This window comes from Geotrypetes seraphini, chromosome 15 (genome assembly GCF_902459505.1).
Source record: "Geotrypetes seraphini chromosome 15, aGeoSer1.1, whole genome shotgun sequence".
Classification (NCBI taxonomy): Eukaryota; Metazoa; Chordata; class Amphibia; order Gymnophiona; family Dermophiidae; genus Geotrypetes; species Geotrypetes seraphini.
This window is the reverse complement of record NC_047098.1, coordinates 25,021,432-25,046,235: the sequence shown is the minus strand read 5'-3', so window position 1 is coordinate 25,046,235 and position 24,804 is coordinate 25,021,432. Positions and strand designations below refer to the sequence as shown.

The 24,804-nt window shown below is 44.3% G+C and overlaps 1 protein-coding gene across 4 annotated transcripts; it reads right to left on the bottom strand.

Annotated features, from left to right (window-relative positions):
* H6PD (hexose-6-phosphate dehydrogenase/glucose 1-dehydrogenase) lies at positions 1–24,804 on the bottom strand. 4 transcript variants are annotated; one of them, XM_033922139.1, is made up of 5 exons: positions 24,263–24,804; positions 19,217–19,864; positions 12,718–12,835; positions 8,893–9,162; positions 1–3,566 (listed from the first exon to the last, which is right to left on the bottom strand). In XM_033922139.1, the coding sequence occupies exons 2-5, from the start codon at positions 19,841–19,843 to the stop codon at positions 2,206–2,208; spliced, it is 2,376 nt and encodes a 791-aa protein (XP_033778030.1). In that variant the 5' UTR covers positions 19,844–19,864; positions 24,263–24,804; the 3' UTR covers positions 1–2,205. The 4 variants fall into 4 exon arrangements, with proteins under 4 accessions (XP_033778030.1, XP_033778032.1, XP_033778031.1 ...); XM_033922141.1 differs by lacking the exon at positions 24,263–24,804 and adding an exon at positions 22,913–23,302; XM_033922140.1 differs by lacking the exon at positions 24,263–24,804 and adding an exon at positions 20,017–20,222.

Sequence of the window (24,804 nt, the reverse complement as noted above, 5' to 3'; positions counted from 1 at the left end):
TTACGTACAAACAATTTTTATTGATGACTAAGCACAAAAAAGGCCAGAACAATGAATACAACAAAATTACAGTAAAAACTCTTCAAAGATTATACAGCACACGAAAGCCAACATCTCCATCACCAATATTTTCCATAATAACATAGGAGACCAATAACTCTGTACCATTACTTCCCCCCCCCCCTTTGTTACCATGAAACCCCCCTCCGGGACCCCCCTGTAATAACCACCCCAGGCAAGCCAATCAAGCTAACTTATCTCTGAGACCTTGTGTTCTGATAGGTCTCAGAAATCCAATAAGAAAACCCCAAGTAATGCTACTGCTACTCTAAACAAAAACAAAAAAACTCCAACCCCCACCACCACATCTGACTGACTGAAAGGTACAATCAGTCCCTCATACCGGGATAAGGAGAGCAATCATATGTAAATTAACAGTATTAAGTACTAAACTGCGAGCCCGTGTCGGAAGAGCCAGTATGTATGCCTTCCAAACAGACCAAAATTTATTCCGCCTCTTATATGTAAGAGAGGCGTCTCAGGCTTCCCATATTAATAGTTGATGTAATAAGTTTTTCCATTGCCAAAAAGAGGGAGGGATAGAATGAACCCACTGTTGTAAAATACATTTCTTCCCAACAATATAAGCCTTTTGTAGTAAACATTGCCCAGAAGAGAGCAAGGTATGAGAAAAATGATGAAATATTACTTCCAGAGGTTCCGGGGACACGCTGACATGCAGTATTTGGCCAAGAATGCATTGATAGCCTTCCAAAAATCCAAAATAGATACACAACCCCAAAATGCAGGTGTAAAGATATTCCTATATAGTCCACATTTACCACACAAATCCATTGCTATGCCCCCCATATGATATAATTGAGCCTGAGAAACACATGCCTGAAAAACCACCCTATAATGGCATTCTCTATCATTTACATCATGTACTATATTAGGAAAATGACAAAGTATCCCCAATATGCCAGTCTGACTTCACGGTCTCAGCATCCAACAAAAAAGGTGGTTGAAGGCACAAAGTCCCTTATAAAAAAAAAGTCCCGTATAAAATTACCTCTTAAGTGACTCAGGACTTTACTACATTTCTGATTAGCTTTTGAGAGCTCTATTCCTTTCATCAGACAAAACGAAAACAATAAACATTTGTGAAAATTATAGCCCTGAGATCTAAGTGTAACTTCTGCAGTTATCACACATCATCTGGAAAAGCTAAAAACATCTGTCTTATTGCCTTATAAAAATAATTCCCTAATGTGCAGTTTAAAATTCACACAGGATTATAAAGACAAAGAATATTAATTTCCACATAGAAAATTGTACTCTCCTTCATTCTACAGCTTGGTTCCTACTATTATTCATCAAGTGCATGCATAGTTTTTAGAAGTATAGCATTAATTGGCATTAATGCAAATGGTAGATGCTATTTTATGAAATACGCCTAAGTTAATTAGGAAATGTCATTTGCAATGGCAAGCAACGTCAAATTAAAGCACCTAAAAGACATTGGAATCACACCTAATGCCACTACAGGCATGGCTAATGCCAGAAGTGGCATTAGGCACCATAAAGCACCTATATAGGCACAATTCAAGGTAAAGATAGGCGCTGAAAATTTAGGTCTTGAAAACCCTGGCTTGCATTTTTGATGCCTGGAGGTGCGATTCTCTAAACAGCGCCATTGCGTGATTGACGGTCACCAATATCAGCACTGTTTAAATAATCCAGGTCTTAGCACATAACTGCAAGGGGGTACACACATGAGCAGAGTATGGGCATGTCATCAAGCACAACTTATAGAATACTATCAGTTATGCACACTGCACTTACACCAGCCACTGAGCTGCCGTAAATGTGCACACCTGTAGTTTGGCACATCAATGCAGCTTTGCACTAGTATTCTATAACAGCTTAAGTACACCTAAGTGCCATGACAGAACTGGTGCTAAGTATGCCCATTTGACACCCACATCTTGGTGCCAAGTTAGAGAATTCCTCCCTATATGCCTCTCCCAACAACATCAACAATCATCATAACATTAAACGCTTACCAACATGATAAAAAAAAAACAATTCTTGCTTTTAAGTTCCTGAGCTACAGCAGACACGGAGACACAAAGTCAATTGTTTGGACACATTAAGTCTATGCTCCCAGAAATTTAAAATGGCAGATGTGAAAACAGTCCAAGGTTACCGAAATAAAGCTTCATAATCTATGTACCAAACCAGTTGGCCAGTGTTGGGGTTCACCCCTGTGATGGGCCACTTCTGGGGTTCCTGCTTCACTCTGCTGATCAGTGTTACAATGTCATTCTTCCTCTTCCCAAGGACCAAAACAACTACCTTCTGAGCCTTGTTAATGAGATGGAGGCTGAAGCTCATCCTCAAGTGGGGTTTCACAGGACTTTCTGTTAAAAGCACTAACTGTTCTCTTTCCATGGCCTCTGGTGTGTGAGAAAATATGGAGGCTGTGTGTCCATCAGTACCCATACCCAGCAAGATCAGATCAAAGCTGGTATTCTTGACCAGCAGGGAAATCTCCTTGGAATAGAATTCTGTGCCATGATCCTCCTCTGCACATAGCCTTTGGTTCATGTGCACTGGCATTGGATGGATATGCAGGTACGGTACTCGTATATGTTGTAACAGGTTCTCTTGCAGGCTGACAAAGTTTGATTCATCATCTGTCAGTGGCACACAGCGCTCATCTACCATCCACAGGTGAGTGTGCTTCCAGGGAAAAGTGTAGTGATGTGTTGCCAGTCTTTGCAGTAAGGCTGTGGGGCTGGAACCACCTGATAGAGCAAGGTGGAACACCCCAGAATGCTTCACAGCCTCTTCCGCAGTCACTTCAATATCTTGCGCCAGCAAGGATACTAGTGTGTCAGACCAAGCAGTCACTAGCTGGCTACCCCGAAATATTGGTGGCATAGTCTTGTAGCTATCTGTCTGGCTATATTGGTCACTGGTCATAAACTCCAAATGCTGCTCCAGTACAAATGATACAGCCCGCCCTGAGATGACAAAGTCAAGGAGGTTTCTGTTCTCTGTGCCTCCAGGGTAGAAACGGGGCACCTCTTGGGCTAAGCTTTCCAGCAGTGGAGTCCAGAAGTGCCAGGATGCCATCAGGTTTTGGGTAGTGATAAAGGCATCCTTTTTACCCTGGTAGATGTTGGTTATGATGGTGGCATAAGCATCTTTCTCTTCCATTGGGCGATACACATAGTAATCGGACAAAGGCTGCCCATACAGGTGATGTGATGAAAGATCTGCTACCTCCTTCCAGCTCCCTTCTGGAAGTATGGGCTTGAACAGGTTCTGACTGACCAGGACAGCAGGGAATTTAAGTTCTCCATGACCAATGTGAAAGACTATCTGCCGGGGTTTACACTGGCTGCTCCTGGAGTCTCTCTGAGATTCACTCTGCACACAGAAAACTCGGTGCTTGAACAGGACACGCACATAACTTACCCTCTCATCCAAGACCTTTCCTGAAGTGAGGATAAAGGGCACCCCGTCCCAGCGCAGACTGTCAATAAAGACTACTACACCTGGAAAAAGAAAATGCATGAATAAGCAGTTTGCTTTGAATAACTATATGGACAAGATTCATACCCCCTCAGCCCTTTCTTCTATCTCTTAAGGAGACCAAGAAATAACTACCAGACATATTTTGTAGTTTAAACATTCAAGGCCTTGGGAGTTGTTGGCGATCTACTAATTGGTAGAATACCAACCAAGAATCTCCCCGAATTACAAGTGGCTGGCAATTTTATTAGGTTTATGACATCATCACATCATTCATTATTAAACATATGTAAGTTAGTACATCTTCCAATTATAACACAATTATTTCATTAAGATCCATAAATAAATTAAATACTCTTATTTTGGTTAGTTTCGATCACATGATTTCTTGTCACTTATTTCATTAGTAATTTTCCCTAGCAACTATATAATAACTTAGTTATCACATGCTATTGGTTTCGCTCTTGTCAGCATTTACATTTAGACTACCTAAGATCAGATGAGTGGTCCGCTATTTGGAGCTTTTGTTAGGCCGTACTCCAGTGGGGTTTCTTTTAGATAAATATGAAGCTTTTTGATTTCCCCTTGGTGTTGGCCAGCTATTTTTGCACAAGGCAGGGTTGGTAGCTAAGAAAATTATATTGGGGGAGTGGGTTTCGGATTGGGCTTGGCGCAACCGTCTGCATGCTTTGATATTGCTTGAGAGGGGTTGGGCGCGTCATTACTTGCAACAATCTAAGTTTTTTTTGCAGGTCTGGGGTCCTTATATATACTCCCTGCCTCATAGAACCAGTAGTGTGATCCTTAATACCTTGCCTGTTTAATTTGCCTTGAGCAGTGAGGGGTTGGCGGTCTTGGGGCGGCCCTTCCCTGGCTTAGTCTGTCCTTCTTTTTTAGTGTGTGTGTTTAAAAAAAAAAATTCTCTCTTGGGGGGGAGGGGGGGAGCAGAGGCCCTATGCATTGTCTCTTGGAGCTCAGCAGAGTCCAGGGCCCTGAGTGTCCAGCTTTCGCTTTGGTCGTATTCAGGCCTCTTTCCTCATGCCTGCAGCATTTTTCTTCTTCGGTTTACCCAGAGCAGAAAAGCAGCAGACTCCACTCTACACCGCACCAAAAAGATAGATGTTTAAGAATGCTCAGCCCATCATTACCAAGAATGATTTGCCCACCCAGCAAGAAAACAGCCTATAACACTAAATGCTATTCATCAATTTCTGCTCTGGCTGGTCAAAGAAATCAAAACACATTCTATTCCTTGAGATGGGACTAATTTTCCATTTCTTAACCCTACCTATTATAATGGTCACACAGCTCAACTCTGTAAAGAGCCAGCCATTACACTTACACATTACCCAAGATATTCACACACGCTAGACATTCCTAACACACATCTGAGCTCGGGAATTCCCAATACTTCTCTCTGAAAATATTTTATTTCCAGAAGCGTAAACATATCTCACACACATACAAAGGGAGAAAATATCATGAAAAAATACACAAGCAAGGTAAACATAATCCAGTTTATGTATTACAAACTAGAACCACACATTACAGAATAAAGGTGAAAGATGCTTGCACAAGTAAAATAAAAGTGAGACTTTTTCTCTCTAACAATTCAAAAGCTTTCTAATGGCTGTCCCTAATTCACAGTATGCTGCACTAGAGGGAGAGTAATCTGAATAATCTGAAGCTCTAAGTACAAACAGAAACTCCGGACTCAGAACAGATAGTATTAACAGTTAGAATAGGCTAGAAAAGAGAGCAGTATATCACAGAGGCATGAGAGGGGAGAGATAAGCAGAAAGGGAAGGCAGGCAAAAGTCTCACAAATGTTAATTATTGCTAAGAGGTACAAACCAACAGATTAAAACCACACTGTACAGAAAAGAAGTTGATAGAGATCATTTTTTACATTTTTCTAGTTTTCACCCATTTTTTCTGAAATTCAATATTCTGGTTAGCCAATTTTTGTGAGTTCGGAAGCTCTGTTCATCTCAGGGGGAGTTTGAAAAGCAGGCTAAGATATTGAGTGGTCGTTTCTATGAGAGGGGGTACTCTCAAAAATCAGTCCGCAGGGTGTATCTGCGGGCTAAGTATGCCCAACGTCCTCTATTGCTTCAAGAAAAGGGTGAAGAAATACAAGATGATTGTCTCATTACTGTATTGCCTTTTACGATTATAAGCACCTCTTTTTTGATATAATTGAAAGACACTGGACGATACTGCAGCTGAGTTTCAAAATTACCCTATAGTTTCGTATAGGAGAGGAAGAACAATGGGGAAACTTTTGTCTACCCATCGTTTTGAGATCAAGAAAAGAGAGAATGAAGTGATTTACAATCATCTGGCTTGTAGCCAGTGTCAATGGTGTGAACAAACTTTAACAGGTCTGACGTGGAGTCATCCGCGGACGGGGAAAATCTATCAGGCTATTTTGAACACTTCCTGTCAGAGCTCCCTAGTAATCTATATGATCCAATGTCCGTGCCAACTTCTGTACATAGGGAAGACGAGCTGAAAAATCAGTGTTCGTCTGACAGAACATAAATCTCGCTTTAATATGGGCAATATGGAAGCTCCTCTGGTACAGCACTGAAGGGAGAAAAACCATAAAATTGCCGATTTAAAGTGGAGGGTCATAAATCAGGTTCCTGTAGGGTGGGAGGGTGGTGATATAAAAGAGAGATTAAATTTTAAAGAACAAAGGTGGATTTACACGTTGAACTCTGTGAATCCTATGGGTTTAAATGCAGAAATCGAATGGACAACGCTAATATGAGGAGGCTTTTTTTTGGCCGGCATAATATGAAGGGGGGCATGTTTAACGCTACGTTTGACATCATCACGTTTTTCAAAAAGGGTTGTGTTTTTAATGCTTGAACGCCGCGGCCATGTTTCCTGGATTAAATCTATAACGCGGGGAGCATGAGCCGTTGGATTTAAGATATTGCTAGAGAGTTATGTATTGTTCTAAGCATTTTTCTAAGTTTTTTCTAAAGATTTATCTAATACTGAAGGTGATTGCTATTTATTATATACTTGCAGGGGGATTTCCTTGATACAGCCCTTTGGGGCGAAACCTAGATCTATGTCGGAGTGCCTACCCCCACCCGTGTAGATGAAGATGAGTATTTATATTTATATTGATTTATACTAAAGTATTTAAAATATTTAAAACTATTTAAAAAGTCACTATAGTGGCCGATGACAACTATGAGTACCAATATTCTGTATGATCTAAAAGTTTAGTGGCATACAGGAGGTACCACTGAGGTCAGTAAGCCTAAGAAGCCTAAATCAGATAAATTAATTAAGACTCCTCGTATGGAGATATATATATATATTCTGATTTGGTAAAGGGGAGTTCTGAAAAATAACTGAGCTGGTTGTCTGACTTTTACCTAAGTGCAGGCAAAAGCTACAGAACAAGGAAGAAAAAGTGTATCACAGACTCACAATAGAAGGAAAATTCCAAGACATCTGGGAAAACTGTAAGAATAAACTGTTAGGAATACTTACAGCAGACTGGAAAAAAGTAAATACACTTCCCCCTCCCCATTCGCGGTTTCGGCAATCGCAATTTCACATATTCGCAATTTTTTGGGGAGGGGGAAAAAAAGAAAAAAAATCCCCACAGTTTAGCCTTCCCCCCGGCGTCTCGGCCTTACCTGGTGGTCTAGCGGGCTTTCGGGGCAGGAGCGATCTTCCTACACTCCTGCCCCATGTAGATCACCAACAGGAAATGACTGTGGGGAGTTCCCGTCATAATCTCAAGAGACTACGGGAACTCATGGCAGCTATTTCCTATTGGCGATCTGCACAGGGCAGGAGCGTAGGAAGATCACTCCTGCCCCAAAAGCCCGCTAGGCCATCAGGTAAGGCCGGGATGCCAGGGGGAAGGCAGGAGGGAGGCGGGGGTGAGTCAGAGCCGGACCAGAAGATATTCACGGTATTTCACCATTCGCGGTCCGGCTCTGCCCCTATCCCCCGCGAATCCGGAGGGAGAAGGGTATTCGTATCAGTATATAAAGTAGAAATAAGCAAGGATAGGAAGAAAAGATCTCCTTTAGTGTCTCAGGCTCAAAGACATCCACAGGCACAAAGAGATTAGGACCTTATAGTGAGCATGAGAGAGATAAAAAACACAGAGCTAAGGAATAATTAAATGAAGGTAGATGCACATTACCTAAAGACAACTAACATGCTATACAGTATACATCATAGAACTATCAGCAAGCACATACACACACAGAAGAGATGTTTCATCAGTCACAAGCATTCAGAATTGTATACACACAGTAAAGGAATCCATACTTAGGGAGTTCCATTGAGGTGGCAAGAACTCATGCAGACCCCAATGGAAGTCCACCATACACACAGAAAGATGAGGATTTTAGTCAAGCCAGCAGGGGCTCCCGCTGACACTGACCAAAATCCCCCAAACATGAGAAATAACACACCTTTTATATCCTTTTCCCTCCATAATCTACAATGGAAAATGCCAATCAGCCCTTCCTGACCTTCAGGGTCAAGGAAATAACATTTTCCCAATGTAATGTAATTTATTTCTTATATACCGCTATATCCTTTAGGTTCTAAGCGGTTTGAAGAAAATATACATTAAGATTATAAATGAGAAGTAAGAAGGTACTTAAAAAATTCTTTGAAGTGACAGTATTCATAACTATACTTTTGCAAAAGCAATGAACTAAAGATAACACTTGCTTGATATAATGAAATCACACACAGGTGTTTGTTGCTCCTTGTCCAAAAATAAGTTTCAATGAGACAAGCCCGGATGTTTGAGATTGGGGCAAAAAGCATCAAACTATCCAGCATTTTGGCAGACTAGGCCACATGCCCCAAAAAACTGCTCAGTACAGTTATACCTTATCTGAGGGGACAAAGCAATCTAATTAAACAACTTTGGGCCTAAACTTCATGACCCGATCAAAGAGAATGGCCTATACTAAAAGAACATGATAACTGACAAAAGGCAGAACAAAAGTCATATAAGACAGTTCAAGGAGAATGAGGCCTGCAGGCCTTGTCTAGCTGACAAATATTCTTGTGCACAATTTCTGTGAATATTTCCATTCATCTCCCTTGGGATTAACTCTTTGTCTGTCTGTTTGCTCACCGATGCTTCAGCTAGCCAGGCCTAGTGCATGTGTCAAAAAATGAAAAAATTAAGGCTGTCTATACTGTTTGTTAAACTCCATGTTCTCCATGCGCTTACAACTCCTGGGACATAGTTTGACAGAGGTAGTCAGCTTCCTGATGTGCAGAAGAGAGGAGAGGGAAGGGATTCTGGATCAGGAGCTAGAAAGCTAAGGCTAACTTGTAACTTACCTGCAAAAGTAGGAGTTGTACTAAAATGATGTTCATCTTTCTGGAGCTCTTCCCTCAACTGGCCGTTATACTCCTGGTACTGGCCAATGACGGCACTTGCTTTCTCCAGAGGCTGCAATGACTTTATCAAGGCAAGTTTGTTTCTCAGAACTTCCTCTGAGTTGCTGGCATTTTTAGGTATCTCCATTGCAATGCATGTAAGGATCTCAGTCAGGTGGTTCTGGATGACATCACGGATGACACCATATTGTTCATAAAAGCTAGTGCGACCTGGACAGTTGCAAGAACACAAAGAGGAATAAACGATGTAACAGCTTCATTATATTAATAAGTCAATGCCACAGAAGAAATATATACTACAATGTGAAGCATCTAACCCAAGAAGTGATATTACTATTGATCAATTATGAGCCAGCCACTATCCATTCAACAACAGTGAGGGCACACTCTAGGCCAGTAGTCTTCGTTAATTTTTAAATTGGGGCCAACTTTGGCTTCCAATGGGCTGAAGGAGAGCTGCCAAATATCTTCCCATGTGGAGTCACCATACTGCTAACCTGTGTGTTAGTCTACCTTCAAACTTCATTGGGATATACCCTCAATGGTTGTGAGCATTTCCAAATGCATTCTTTTTTGTCTATTGAGAAATGCCTTGTTCTTCAAGCATGCACTCCTCCCCCATCTCCTTCTGTCCTGAGCCTGGGTAGAGAGGCTGAGAAGCAGGAAAAAAAAATCCCAGTAAGACAATGAGGGCTGCCAAAGAGGTCTCTGGGGGCTGCCATTGGCCCCTGGGCCTTGCATTGAAGAACACTGCTCTAGGCATTAAGATCACTGTCCATTCCAGTGACTATGACCTATAATGCTAAGCTCACTGTCTATATAACCATAAATCGATAAATTAAGGGCTTTATTGTTCATTATTTAATGAATCTGAATAGGTATGATAATATATCAGAAAAAGGTAGTAGGAAGGGGAATCCTCTTTAGAAGATTTCAGGGACTGTTTGTTCCTTTACCAGACACATGACAGTTCCCTTATCAGCATGTTGAGGCTTTTGATTAATTATCTTCCATCACTGTTTGCATAGATGGAAGCAGCAGAAAGCTTCAGAATCACCACAGTATAGGCACAGCAATAACAGCAGCGCACACACATACGGCCAGCTCAAGAAATGTTGGTGCTTTGAAATATTTGCTTTTGCATTCATTCAGCCTCCCCCTCCCCTTCTGGCCAGTCTTGCAGTATGAGCTGTGCAAATAGAGACAAATTTTTCAACTGGGTTGGCCACTAGCTTGAGTTAACCAAAGCACTATTAAAACTTAATCCACATATCCATGCAGGGAACAGTGCGCAATCTATAGCAACCACATTCATATAACTTATCTGGATAGTGGCTGAACATTGCTTCTAGCTGAATAATTTTCTGGCCTGCTCTTGCTCCTCCCCTAACATGGACTCCCCAAATATATGGATAATATCTGGTCAATTAACAAGTCAAATGGCCCAATATTATTCACATATTTTTTGAAAATACATAGGCTAATTATGTATTAGCATAATTGCCTTTGAATATCATTCTGATAATTAATTATTCATTCATTTGGATCTTTCCCAGTGTAACGTGGTAGTTTGAGCTGTGGTTAGAGTGGTAGTGTGGCAGAGTGGTTAGAGCTGCAACCTCAGCACCCTGAGGTTGTGGGTTCAAAGCCCACACTGCTCCTTGTGACCCTGGGCAAGTCACTTAATGCTCCACTGCCCCAGGTACATTAGATAGACTGGGAGCCCGCTGGGACAGATAGGGAAAGTGTTTGAGTACCACTTAATACACCTTGTCCAAGCATAGGGTTACTAGATGTCCAGGAAAACCCTGACATGTCCTCTTTTTATAGGACTGTCCTGGCTCCCGGACAGACTTTCCAAAACCCGGCGGTTGTCATCAGCAAATGTTAAGTATCTCACTAGTTATTCCCATCTATAGATCTCTTGAAAAATGTGTTCCATACATATGAAATAAAGTACAAAAACCCAACTTCCATTCCTAAATTAACCTCCCTTCATTTCTTTCCCTAATATTTATTGGTCCTGTCTTTCCTTCTCTTTACTCAGCATCTATCCTTAGACTGCTCCCTCTTCGCCCTCCACTGCATGAACCATTTTTCCTCCTCAACCCCCCTTTCTCCTCTCAATTCACACTCCCAAGCATGTGCCAGCTCTGGCCCTCATTCAACCCCAGCCCCTTCCTCCCAGCATCAGCTCTGGCTCTCCTTCCAGCACAAGAACCCCCACTAAGCTTCAGCCCCATTCCAGTCTCAGACCTTCCATCCAGCTTCAGCTGTCCCTCCTCACCCCCTGCCATCATGGTAACTCCTTTGCACAGCAGAGGAAGCGCCTACCTTCCCTCCCGCTCTGCTGTCTCAATCCATCTTGTGTCTTATCACCAGCACTGCATAGATTTTAGAAGTGCATTTCCTGTTTCTTGTGAGCATACAGAAGTACCCGTTTCTCGTGTCTAAACTGTGTTATGCTGGTAACAACACCTGAGATGAACTAAGGAAAAGCAATGCAATGGGAGTGAAGGAAGGAGCTCCTGCTGCTTTAAAAGGCGGAGTCAGTGGTGTAGTAAGGGGAGGGTGGGGCGGGGTCTGCCTCAGGCACTATCTTGGTGAGGGCACAGGAGCCCATCCTCTTTGCCCCAAGCTACCGCATGCGTGCGTCGCTTCCCCTCCCTCGTACCTCTGTAACATTCCTGGCATGATCAGCAACTGCAACCCCCAACCTGCTGTCACGCCAGCAGTTCTTCCTCCGACGTCACTTCCTGGACCCATGCCTGGGAATTGACGTCAGAGGAAGAGCCGATGCTGGTGCAGGTTGAGGATGTGCCAGGAACATTACAGAGGTACGGAGGAAGGGAAGTGGCACACGCAACATGAGGGGTTGGGGAAGGAGTGTGTGGAAGCGGAGGGGGAACGGAGAAGAGGGTGGGGGAGGGGTGCCCCTCACCCTCACTCCGATACTGGGTGGAGTCAGTGAGGCAGGCTTTAGGTGCCCACACAGCCTCACCCCAGAAGAGGTATGGCAGTGGTAGCAGCAGTGCAAGCACACATACCCATATTGCTCCATCAGTGTCTCTACAAGCAGTCCCTGAGTTACAGACGCCCGACTTAAGTACGACTCATTCTAAAGAACGCCGTTGTGGCACAGACTCCTTCCTACACTTCTCCTGTAGCAGATTCAGGAATTATGCATGGTCACATTAAGAACAGTGTGTGGTTGTGCATGCTGTACCTTAGAGGGAACACTGGACAGTTGGTCCTTTTTGTCAGCTGGGAGCAGAGGTGAGCAGAATCTTAAAATCTACAAGTTCTGACTTACATACAATTCTGACTTAAGAACAGCTTTAAAAACATAACTCGTTCTTCTGAAATATTAATTTGAAAAAATTCAATCATTTTTAATTTAAATTATTCAAGGAAAATTGAATCCGCAATCAATGTATTATCAAATCTCCATACAGACCTGCTATGATCTTGTTCATCAAACTGAAATTCTATCCATATACCCCCATGATCAGATAAAATGATAGGATCAATGGCGGCTTTTGTTACTTCTTGTACAATTTGATTTGAAACAAAAATATAATCAGTTCTTAACCCGGGGACTGCCTGTACTGTGCTCTGAAGGGAGCACCTTTAAGAGAGAGAAATTTGATATTCTGCTCATTTTATTTTTAACCTTTTTGCTGAGATGCTGAACTTGCTATGTGGGGATGTCTAAACTGAACCGAGATCATTTATAGCTTACCACCATCAAAGCTGCTTTCCTACCTTTAGCATCTAATGTTTCTTTCAGAACTATTTCTACTCTCTCCACATTGTGCCGGTTCCAAATAGGGTCCAAAATCTGTTGGTTTCGCTGTCGGAAAGGCAAGATCTCAGCCACAATCTGCAAAGAAAGATGACAGATTGCAATAAGCTGCAGCACAGAACATGAGCCAGTATCTACACAAGCAGCAAGCCCTTTACCCAGGACTTCCCAAGTTTTTATCCAATATGATCCTGTTTCAACACAGAAAAATTCTTGTGACTCATTCACTTTATTTGTTATAAACTGCTTATTCAATGAAAAAAACATATAAGTCAAAAATGCAGACAACTTGAATGTTTACAAAGAGAATATCCAGGGTAAACAAACAAAGAAAAAGGCAAAGGTAGATCTTATGACCCAGATTTAGGCCCACAAGTGACTGACTCATTCACTTTCTCCTCCCTCTACTTATTCAAAGCATGAAGGCAGCTGCAGTCAGCACAGGGCCATATGCACTCACAAACCCCAGTACTCTGCATAAGTTTCAAGGTTAACAGTAAGTCCACAAGTGAGGAGGGAGCAGGACTTCATTGACTCACAGGCCCCATGCCAACTGCCAGTACCAGGAATGAGTTAAGAGTGGAGATACAGAGGAACCGGGACAGCCCTCTTTCTGTGACCCTGTCCTCTGACATGACTTCATTTGGGTTCTGTCAGTCTAGTATTGCTAGCAGTCAGCATTTTCGGTTGGCCTAACCAATGTCAGCGGAGGTCTTTGGGACATTATATCAATCTGACTCTGGAATGTTGATGCAGATAGACCCTAAGGCAGTGATGGCTAACCTTTTTGAGCCTGAGTGCCCAAACTGCCGCACAAAACCAAAGAATTTCCTCAAAGTGCCAGCACGTCAATTAAACCTTAATAACAAGATTTTAGTATCTAAAAACTCTTTATAAAGTTGCCTGAACTATGTAACATCATTTTTAAAGGTTGGAATCTTTGTATTGTCAGAGAATCAATTTGATTCACAATCCTTTGGTTTTCATTTCAATTTATTGGCAATTTATAATGTTTTAATGATTTCATTCATGGGCCGAATACACACATACTTTTCTCTGTCGCCGCACTCTTTGACCAAAAGATTTGTAAGCCTACAACCACGTCAAGGTAGACTCTTTCAGCAGCTCCCCTCCCTCCCCCTTACCTTTGTGGCCAAGTCAAAATGATCTACCAACAATAAAATTTTAAAAACACAAAGCACGCTGTACGCAGAGAAAATGTTAATTATCATTTATATTCCGCGGGTTTTCAAAGAGGTCAAGGCAGATGACTTTATGCAATGTCACCTCAGTAACAACTATACAAAAATAGACAAATATTCCCCCTCCCTTTTTACTAAACCGCGATAGCGGTTTTTAGCGTAGGGACCTGCGCTGAATGCCCCACGCTGCTCTTGAAGCTCATAGGCTCCCTGCGCTAAAAAACGCTATTGCGGTTTAGTAAAAGGGGGCCATAGTGCAAAATATAGACAGCATATATAAATTCTCAAAACGGACACATTTTGATCACTAAATTGAAAATAAAATCATTTTCCTACCTTTGGTAATTTCATCAGTCTCTGGTTGCATTTTATTCTTCTGACTGTGCATCCAATATTTCTTCCCTTTTTTCAGCCTCCTGTATGCTTTCTCTCCTCCAGACCCCATTCCCTCCCCAAACTTTTTCTTTGTTTCACCCTGCCCCCTTCTTTCTTTTTCTCTCTCTTCATACCCCCTTTCATTCTGTATGTCTGTCTTTCTCTCTCTCTCCGTGCCCCATTTTTCTTTGTTTCACCCAGCCCTCTTTCTTTTTTTTTTTTGGCTCCCTGTCCCCCCCTTTCTTTCTTTCTCCTTGCCCTCCCCTATGCCACACCATTGGGAAAATGCTGCCACCGCCACTGGGGAATAGGGCTGCCACTGCCGCTATCGGGAACAGGCCGGCGCCGAGTTCGCCCTGCTTCTCTTCCCCACGGGGCCGACCAACTCTCGCCACTCGACGTCAATTCTAACATCGGAGAGGACGTTCAGAATTGACGCGGGGTGGCGAGAGTTGGTCGGCCCCACAGGGAAAAGCAGGGAGAACTTGGCACCGGCCTGTTCCCAATGGTGGCGGTGGCACTCAAGTGGCTAAAGAGACGCAGTTTGCCAGCCTACGGAGAACACTGGAGGGTGGCCAGCTGTGCACCCCCTTGGGGCGTAAAACCGGGGCAGACCGCCCCCACCCCCACCTTGGTATGCCACTGTCTGTACCTCACTCCCTCCCTATGACCAAAAATTCTCCTTTCTTCTATTCCCCGTGTACACAACCATCTCTTTCCCACCTTCCTCTCTCCCAAGTCCTTGCCTTCTGTGTCCAAAAACCCATTCCCTCCCCCACCTCAGCATCTCTTTCCCTCCCTTCCTCTCTCCCAAGTCCATGCCTTCTGTGTCCAAAAACACATTCCCTCCCCACCTCAGCATCTCTTTCCCTCCTTTCCTCTCTCTCTCAAGTTCATGCCTTGTGTCCAAAAACCCATTCCCTCTCCCACCTCAGCATCTCTTTCCCTCCCTTCCTCTCTCCCAAGTTCATGCCTTCTGTGTCCAAAAACCCATTCCCTCCCCCACCTCAGCATCTCTTTCCCTCCCTTCCTCTCTCCCAAGTTCATGCCTTGTGTCCAAAAACCCATTCCCTCCCCCACCTCAGCATCTCTTTCCCTCCCTTCCTCTCTCCCAAGTCCATGCCTTCTGTGTCCAAAAACACATTCCCTCCCCACCTCAGCATCTCTTTCCCTCCCTCCCTTCCTCTCTCTCTCAAGTTCATGCCTTGTGTCCAAAAACCCATTCCCTCTCCCACCTCAGCATCTCTTTCCCTCCCTTCCTCTCTCCCAACTTCATGCCTTCTGTGTCCAAAAACCCATTCCCTCCCCCACATCAGCATCTCTTTCCCTCCCTTCCTCTCTCCCAAGTTCATGCCTTGTGTCCAAAAACTCATTCCTCCCCCACTCAGCAATCTATTTCCCTCCCTTCCTCTCTCCCAAGTCCATGCCTTCTGTGTCCAAAAACCCATTCCTCCCCCACCTCAGCATCTCTTTCCCTCCCTTCCTCTCTCCCAAGTTCATGCTTTCTGTGTCCAAAAACCCATTCCATCCCCCACCTCAGCATCTCTTTCCCTCCCTTCCTCTCTCCCAAGTTCATGCCTTCTGTGTCCAACAACCCCCTCCCCCCCCCCCCCTCCGCATCTCTTTCCCTCCCTTCCTTTCTCCAAGTTCATGCCTGTGTCCAAAACGCACTCCCTCCCCCTTTTGTGTTCCCCATTTGTCTCCCAGCCCATCTTAGCAACTTTCTCAGCAAAATGAAGCTCGAGCCGCGTAGGCTTGTCTTCTATTTCCTGCCTGTCCCGCCGCGCACACATAGCCGATCGGAAATCTTCCCCGACTTCAGCGCTGACGTTGGAGGGCGGGCTTTGCTTAAGCCCTCCCTCCGACGTCAGCACTGACGTCAGGGAAGATTTCCGATCGGCTGTGTGAGCAGCAGGGCAGTCGGAGTAGAAGGCGAGCCTCGCGGCTCAAGTTATATTTAACCCTGCGGGTCCCCCATTGTCCCCGTTCAGCACCCCCTGGTAGCACTGCCCTGATGGCGGCCCTGCGCGTGCCAGCTGCAAGGCTTTCGTGTGCCACAGTTGGCACGCGTGCCATAGGTTCGCCATCGCTGCCCTAAGGGCTAGATTCACTAATCTTTTTTCCGTGGTCGATTTCACAACACGAACAAATTCAAATTAGGGCGATTGGAGGAACACCCCTCTCCGACCGCACGGATCGTGAGTGTGCAATCCTGACGTATGCGCAGACCATCTGCTTTCCCTGCAGATGGTCTGCGCATGCGTTTTGTGTCCGGGGTTTTTTTTTATTGCTGGTTTGTTGGTTTCTTTAACGCACGCCAACTCTCCTGCTCTCCCCTTCCAGCCAAACCCTGCTCTTGCTGCCCAAACTCTTCTGCTCTCTGCCGCCCTTCCCCGCAGTGCAGCCCCGCTTTAAAACCATGGGCTCGCACTGTGGGGAAGGGTGGCAGAGAGCAGGAGAGTCGGGGCAGCATTTTTCCCTACAGACTCAGCAGGCTTGCTGCTTGAACACAGGAGGCAGGCAGGGCGGCAGAGAGTACAGTTTTTTCAGGGCTGAACCTTAAGCTCTTTTTTTTTTTTTTTTCAGGCCCCGACTCTCCTGCTCTCCCCACCCCGGTGACAGCAGCCTCTTCCCTTTCACCGACACTGTCAGCTGGTCATGCCCTGCTCTCTGCTGCCTTCCCTGCATTGTAAGCCCGCGGGTTTAAAGCGGGGCTGCTCTGCAACCCCACTTTAAACCCGTGGGCTCGCACTGCAGAGATCCAAGGCTCGGAGCAGAGAGGACATGGGGGAGAAAGCAGGGACTGGACAGGCTTCAGGAAAAAAAACTCCAAGACTGAAGATCGGGGCAGAGTGCAGAGCGGCAATGGGGCAGGAGAGTCAGCAGAGACATGTGCGGCTGGTCCCCAGCAGTCGCTTCTTCTCTTGATCGGCCAGCCCAATCAGTGTCCCAAACTTGTTTGGTGACTCGCGTCCTTGCCTACTTTGCATGCGTTTCCCCTCATTTGCATGCACAGATTTGGATCGCAGGAGAGGTTAGTGAATCAAGCCGGAGGGAAATCTGGTCACAAAGGGGATCTGGTCACAAACCGATCGCGGGATCGGTTTGCTTAGTGAATCTAGCCCTAAATGCTTCTGCACAAAATTCACATACATTAAGCATCCAGCCAGACTGGATTGTTTATCAAGAAGATAGGCTATTTAAATGGGACAAAGAAGCCATCTGGAGACTAATCCCATCGACCATTCCTTTAAGTGTTACACCTCCCTTATCAATAAACTAACCATTGTTTCAAACATTTTTTATGTACCGTATTTTCACCCATATACTGCGCACCCGTGTAAAACGCGCACACGAGTATAGCGCGCGGGGAACACAAATTTATGTAAAAAAATTTAATATAGCGCGCACACGCATATACCGCGCATGCTAAAACCTCCTCCCGCCTACTCCGAACCGGCATCCCCCCCCTCCCTGCGATCCTACATCCTGCCCAGCACCGCAAAACATCTCTACCCGATTGGGCACCGGCACCAGCACCAATGCACAGGATGTACCAGTGCCAGTGCCAGTGCCCAAAGATCCTCCCTCATTGGGTTGGGCTGGGCTGGGCTGGGCGGTGCGGTGCGAGAGAGATCCTCCTTCTTCCTGCGCTGGGCTGGACTAGGCTTTGAGCATTTGCGCATGCTCAAAGCCTTCTGGTCTCGCTCTCTCTCCGGAGACGCTCTCTCTCTGCCGGTTCGCAGGGGGGATGCCAGATCGGATTGAAAAAAAAAAGTTGTAAAACGCGCTCACATGTATAACGCGCACGGTTATACACGGTTTGTAAAAATTGTGTATAACGTGCGCGTTATATGCGTGAAAATACGGTATATCTTTTTCATGAGTAAATCAAGGAAAATTTTTGTTGTTTACCTGCAATTACATCACTTTCTTTTCCAGAGATACATAAATTAAAAAAAAAAGATTTGACATTGATATGTGAACATTTCTTAAGAAAGAACTGAATATTTCATGAGGTGTCCTAATTTTTTCACTTGACAGACAGGTTTCCCTTCCTCAGCCCCTTCCAGCAAACAAACTCCTTTCACTTTCAAGCCGTCCCTTTCATATTCCTGCATCGTTTCTCCATGAGCTCAGTAGATAAAAGCTTTGCAGGGAAAAGCAGATCTACCACAAAAGATTAACAGTAGACCCCCTGATAACCCTACAGGTTTCCAAACCATTCCTAAAGCATTTGAACAACTTCCTTTGCTCTCCTGAGTGCCATGATGCACAGTGCCAGCATCTGCTGCAAATAGTGCTCCCTGCTGCAATCTGCAGCTTCCACCACTGCTTTCTCTCCAATAGCAAAGTGATCTGCTCAAGGTCACTTAAGAAGCAAAACACCCCCCCTCCCTTTAATTTTCTATCTCGATGTAATTTTATTCCCAGGTGTCCTTCACCTATTGGTCGTGTTAAGTCTTTAAATCCCTGCTTATTATTTGATTGTATCTTATTTAGCTTTTATTTCCTTTTAAGCTATATTTTACCATAAAACTTATTGTAAACCGTTTAGTTATTACATGATAGACGGTATATCAAATAACAAATAAACTTGGAAATTTGGATGACAAATTCTTTGATACCATAATCCCCCTTGCAGATCTTGAAAGAGGGATCATTTCTAGCTAAATTACAATGAAAGGTCTGCAGAGTACATTAAAAACTGTCCCTGCTTGCCTTTTAGGCTCAGATTGAGAATTTGCATAGTAACGATGAGGGAGCGAATTTTGCCACTCGGCTTTGTTGGTGACACAATTACATTTCAACTTCTGCCAAAACAGGAAGATTTTTTTTAAAAAGTCTCAAAAAGAAGGTACAATAGAAAACCATGACTTACCTGCTTGCCCAGGTAGTGGTCCACCCGGTACATCTCCTCCTCCAGAAAATATGTGTGCAGCTCCTTGGCTAGTTGCTGAGCAGATGTGTGGTCATGTCCAAATGGTTTCTCTAGTACGACCCGTAACCAGGCTCCTGGCTTTGGCCTGCAACTGCTATTAATGTGGCGGGCAATGTCTACATATGCAAAGGCAGGTACAGACAGGTAGAAGAGTCTGCCAGCTTCCTGTATCCCCTCCTTTCTGACAGAACTCTCAATGTCCCGGCTCAAGGATATGTAGTCCTCAGCAGTCTTTAGCTGCCAGTAGCGAGTCCGTTTCAAGAACTGGTCTTTCAGCAGAGTACACCTGCCTGGGAAGATGTCCGGAGAGCAGCTCAGCCTTTTCAGTGCATCAAACATTAAAGTTTGACCCTGCTCTTGTGGTGTTAGTGCAGCTCCCTGGAAGCTAAAGCTGTGACCATTATCTATTTGATCCACGTAGAGCTGAAAGAGACCCTGCCACAAGTACTTTTTTGCCAAGTCTCCTGTTGCCCCAAGTAAAACTACAGAAATGTGGCCTTGGGATCCTGCCACCAATGATGAAAAGACTCTGAAGAGAACAATGACTCTGAGAAGTTTTGCCAGCATCTTCTGGAATCAGAGAAGTTTCTAGGGGGAGGAAAGAAAAGTTCAGACAATACTAACCTTGCATTAATTCAGCTACAACTAACCAACCAGCAACAGAGAGGGCAAAGCAATGAGGATAAGAGCTTCCTCACACAAGCTCCCTTTGCAGCAGGGGCCTTAGAAGTAAAACCCACCAAAAAGTCGCTTTTTCTGCAAAAGGTCCCTTATTAGAATAGTCTCTACAACCTCTCCTGCCACAGAAAGTCTGAACTGCTTCAGATAAAAAGGGAGCTCAGAGCTCTCCCCATAAATCATTAGACAAAGCAGAAAGTTTGCGCAAAGAACATTTCCCGGCTATGGACCCCCTTCCTAGTCCTATTCCCAGCAAAAGGAACAAAATTTACACTCTAGCTACCACTATTGGTCGTCACTGTAGGCAACCAATCATCCACCTGTTTGCTTTCCACTGTTTAAAGATTTCGCAAGACGTTGTTTAAAAAAATGCCGAGGGAGTGTCTGATATCTGAAACATTACTCCTGTTCTCTGGAAAAGAGTCACTGGAGGCTCTTTCCAAACTCTATTCACAAATGCATTCTGCCTGCATATGGAGCTCGCCCTGGTGAATGTTTTTCTTCTGGGTTCTGCTCTTTTGCCAGTCTTGTCTTCATAGTAATATCGTTCTCCTGCAAATCCCAGGAAGCTCATTCCATAACAGGACACCTAGGCACTGAGGGCAACTAAATCATCAGCGTCTTACAAAAATGGACGCCGGCCCAGTGTCAGTCACGCTTAGGTGTCGTTAACAGAATCACGGCTAACGCCTAAGAAAAAAACTTAAGACCACTGCAATGTAGGCCAGCGTTTCACAGGCATACGTTGCAGGTGGCCAAGTGCCATGCCTAACGGCGCCCAAGTCCCACTCCACCCCTAACCATGCCCACTTAGATGTACCAAGGCCTGAACTTGCGCTAACTATCAAACTGCTTATCGGCCATACTGCAACGCCGCCGTAAGGCACCATTAGGCATCCTGCTGTAGATGTGTTAAAAGGTGCCTACACCGTAGACACCACCCAGCGCCTTCTTTTTTTAAAAACAAGTTTTTAATTGGTTTTAAACTGTGCGGTCCATTACCGTGCCGATTAAAGCCAATTAAAGCCAGGACACTGACTGCCGCCTTACAACGTCATTTAAGGACTATGGCCCCGAATGCACCCATTTTATAACAACAAACATATGTACTCAGGTGCTTTTATAGAATTAACTCCCCTGAAAGATCCTGCGCGCTTATGCCCGTTCCAAGGCAGGAGCAACTTTGGGTATGTATTAGCCAATAAGAATTGCCATTTGCTCATTCTCCATCTTCAGGAACGTCTATGCCCATCTCACACAACAGTAGATGCAATGTTTTCCAAGCACTCACTTTTATGCCCTCTCCCCGCCCCCCCCCCAACATATAAATGTGTAACACTGTTCTGTACACTTAAGCTGTTTACAACATTATTCCCTAATAGGAATAATGTTTTTAAGAGGCTTTACCCAAACTGTTTGGAAAGTAGCTCCTGCCCTCACTTCCTCATGCTTGCATCTAAATTACACATACTTTATTTTTAGCTGTACCAGAAGAGTGCAGCACACAAAATATTTCTTTTTTAAATCTCTACTAGTACTTTATTTCATGTACTTTGGATGTGCAAAGTATGTGGGTAAACAAGCACTTGCGTTCCCAACGTTTCAAAGGGAAACTGTGCAGTTTTCCATTTACCTTCCAATCTGTGTCACATGACACTCTACATTGTAACAGACGCTCACTAAAGAAATGAAAACTAACTTACAACAGGACGAGGAAAACGGCCAAGTCATTGCCAAATGTAAGAAGCAACATTTATAACAAGTGCCTCGGCCAAAACAGTGCAATACTCCTCTATCACTAGATGTGTGAATCAAAGCTTTAATGCTAGGCAGGGGTGCAGTTAGGAGTGGACCCCAGGCATTGAGGATCCCCTAGCCACATATCCAACATACAGTATTATTACTAGTTATTACTGGTTAGAAGATAATGAGCTCTCTAATGCTGTGTACTGCTGTATTGACAGGTAGGTCAGTCTACCCCTGGGTGTAATCCCTAGTGGGCCAAGATCCTACCTCTTTGGAGTCAGGCCCGCCCAATCAGTAGTACATAGCCTAAGTCACAGCAAGGAAAACCAGAGGCAGAGTTGACATTTGTACTGCCCAGTGCCCCTTCACACCAACTTCAGGCCTCACCAAAAATCAATCCTGTCTACTACACTATTGAAACTAGGAACTGGAGACATTCCATTAAACCAGGGGTAGGCAATTCCAGTCCTCAAGAGCAGGAGCTAGGTCAGGTTTTCAGGATATCCACCATGAATAGGTATGAGATGGATTTGCATGCACTGCCTCGAGATGCAAATCTATCTCATGCATATTTATTGTGGATATCCAGAAAATCTGACCTGGCTCCGGCTCTCGCATTAAACTACCTAGTAGAAATTATTTTTTTTAAGCAACATATAGTTAAAGTATAGAATTTGCTGCCAGGAAAATGTGATCAAGGCTAGTTAAAAAGAGTTTGGGAAATATCTAGAGCAGTGATTCCCAACCCTGTCCTGGAGGAACACCAGGCCAATCGGGTTTTCAGGCTAGCCCTAATGAATATGCATGAGAAAGATTTGCATATGATGGAAGTGATAAGCATGCAAATTTGCTTCATGCATATTCATTAGGGCTAGCCTGAAAACCCAATTGGCCTGGTGTTCCTCCAGGACAGGGTTGGGAACCACTGATCTAGAGAGCAGGTCTCAATAGAACAGGGATCTCAAATTCCCTCCTTGAGGGCCGCAATCCAGTCGGGTTTTCAGGATTTCCCCAATGAAAATGCATTGAAAGCAGTGCATGCACATAGATCTCATGCATATTCATTGGGAAAATCCTGAAAACCTGACTGGATTGCAGCCCTCAAGGAGGGTCTTTGAGACCCCTGCAATAGAATAACCATTACTTAAGCTGGATAACCCCGGCACCTTTATCTTCTACTTCTGGGAATGAGCAACATGGAACGGGCCTTACTTTTTGGGATCTCACTCTTCCTTTCAAATATCTTGGACCGGTCACTATTAGAACCAGGACGCTGGGCTCAATGGACAATTGATCTGTTCCAGCTTGATACTTCTTGTGTTCCTATAAAGAGCAATAGCAATGCCTATTGGGCGAGTCCCCTCCTAGGGAAGGAATAGTAAATCACAGTGCAAACAGGATGTCCTGAAACCTGCTGTCCAGGTTGCCCACCCTGTTTGTGTATCGTTCAATCGAAACTTATTTAAATCCAATTCAAAGACTCATCTTTTCCATAGTTGCTAGTTTTAACCACTTTCTCAATAAATGAAATTATACATGACAAAAAGACTAATGCTGGCTTTTACAAAGCTGAAGTAGAGATTTCTACCATGGGCCGACGCTCACAGAATTCCTATGAGTGATGGAGCATTTACCTCGCCAGCCCATGGTGCAAACATCTACTGTGGCTTTGTAAAAGGAGCCATAAGAATATTACTATAGATCAGTGTTCTTCAATTGCAAGAGAGAAGGTGAAAAATGCAAGGAATCACTAATAGTGTCATAAAATAAATATGATAAAACCATAATTTTTCTCACTACAGATTTGTTCTCACACCATACATGCCTTATTAAATGAAGATACCCTGATTATTCCTCGTACCCCAAAAATGTCTATCCAATTCATTAGACACTCCTAACCTTAGGCTACTTGCCCTGGATCGGTAGCATGGAATGTTGCTACTCTTTGGGTTTTGGTCAGGTACTAGTAACCTGGATTGGCTACCGTAGAGAACGGGCTACTGGGCTTTGATGGACTATTGGTCTGACCCAGTAAGGCTATTCTTATGTTCTTTACTTCCCTGTACTATGTCAAGTTGCAGTTTCTTTTCCTTCACCTATATCCTATGAATGGCAGCCTCTTATCCCCTGCCCTGCTTTCTGTCTTTTTTTTCCTCTAGTCTCTGGATTACTCCCCCTCTCCTTCCTTCTTAATGTTCTCCATCCAAGTCCCTCTCATTTGCCTTGCATCCAGATTTCTATATCTCCCTGGCCTAACATAAATTTCATCCAAGCATCATGTAAGATGTTTCTGTATCTGCTCAGTTCTGAGATAGCCTCCCTCGACTCTGGCAGCTCTTTCCAATATTTTGCTCAAATCAAGGACCTTTAAAATTTGAATTTCTGCCACTACACACTAGGCCTTCCCCCTTTATTTCTGATTGCCCTCCTTGTCCTTTTCTTCTCTCAAAACTCCTTATCTTTTTTTCCTTCCACTCACTCCTTAGCCCTCCTTTTTTTTACTCCCTTGGTCACTCCACCTCTCACCCTCTCACACAGACAAATAAACCATCACGATACCACCTGCTAGCGTCACTTCCGACTTCTAGGAATTCGTATTCCCGATAGGCCTCAATGGGGCCCAACCACCTTGACTAATCCACTTCCAACTTAACTTGCTGTACGATTCTCCAGGTCTTCCTGGTTCTTGCAGCCAATCAACAGAGCCTGAGTGAAGTCCTCAATGCTTCAGCCAATCGGGTGAGCCTGAACGTGCTTTCTGCTGCCGATTCTGGGAGAGCTCGCTAGTGGGTTTTCTGCGCCTTACGTGCGAACTATTTTTGCGGTAGATGGCGGAAGTCGGAGTCGAACTTGCTGTTGAATTCTTCGTTTCCTCTTACTGCAACCGTATTAAGGGAGAGTGCCTGCTTATTTTTAAGATACAAGTGGGTTTCTTTCTGCCAAAATAAAAATTAATCAAATAATAGTTCGGGGGTCGTACTTCCGTGGGTGAGAAGGACGGCTGACCTGGGAGAAAAGCATTTTGGGGGCAAAAACAAGATTCGAATGCAAAGCGTGGGCCAACTTCAAACGAGAAGCTAGGCAGAATACATTTTCCCTATCAT

What these genes read in the sequence shown, in the direction of transcription:
- H6PD (XM_033922139.1), bottom strand. Translation starts at nt 19,843, where the DNA reads ATGCTGGCAAAACTTCTCAGAGTCATTGTTCTCTTCAGAGTCTTTTCA. An exon ending in ACCACTACCTGGGCAAGCAG is followed by an intron (nt 12,836 to 19,216) that starts GTAAGTCATGGT and finishes CTTTCTTTGCAG; the next exon opens with ATTGTGGCTGAGATCTTGCC. An exon ending in AGAAACATTAGATGCTAAAG is followed by an intron (nt 9,163 to 12,717) that starts GTAGGAAAGCAG and finishes GCAACTGTCCAG; the next exon opens with GTCGCACTAGCTTTTATGAA.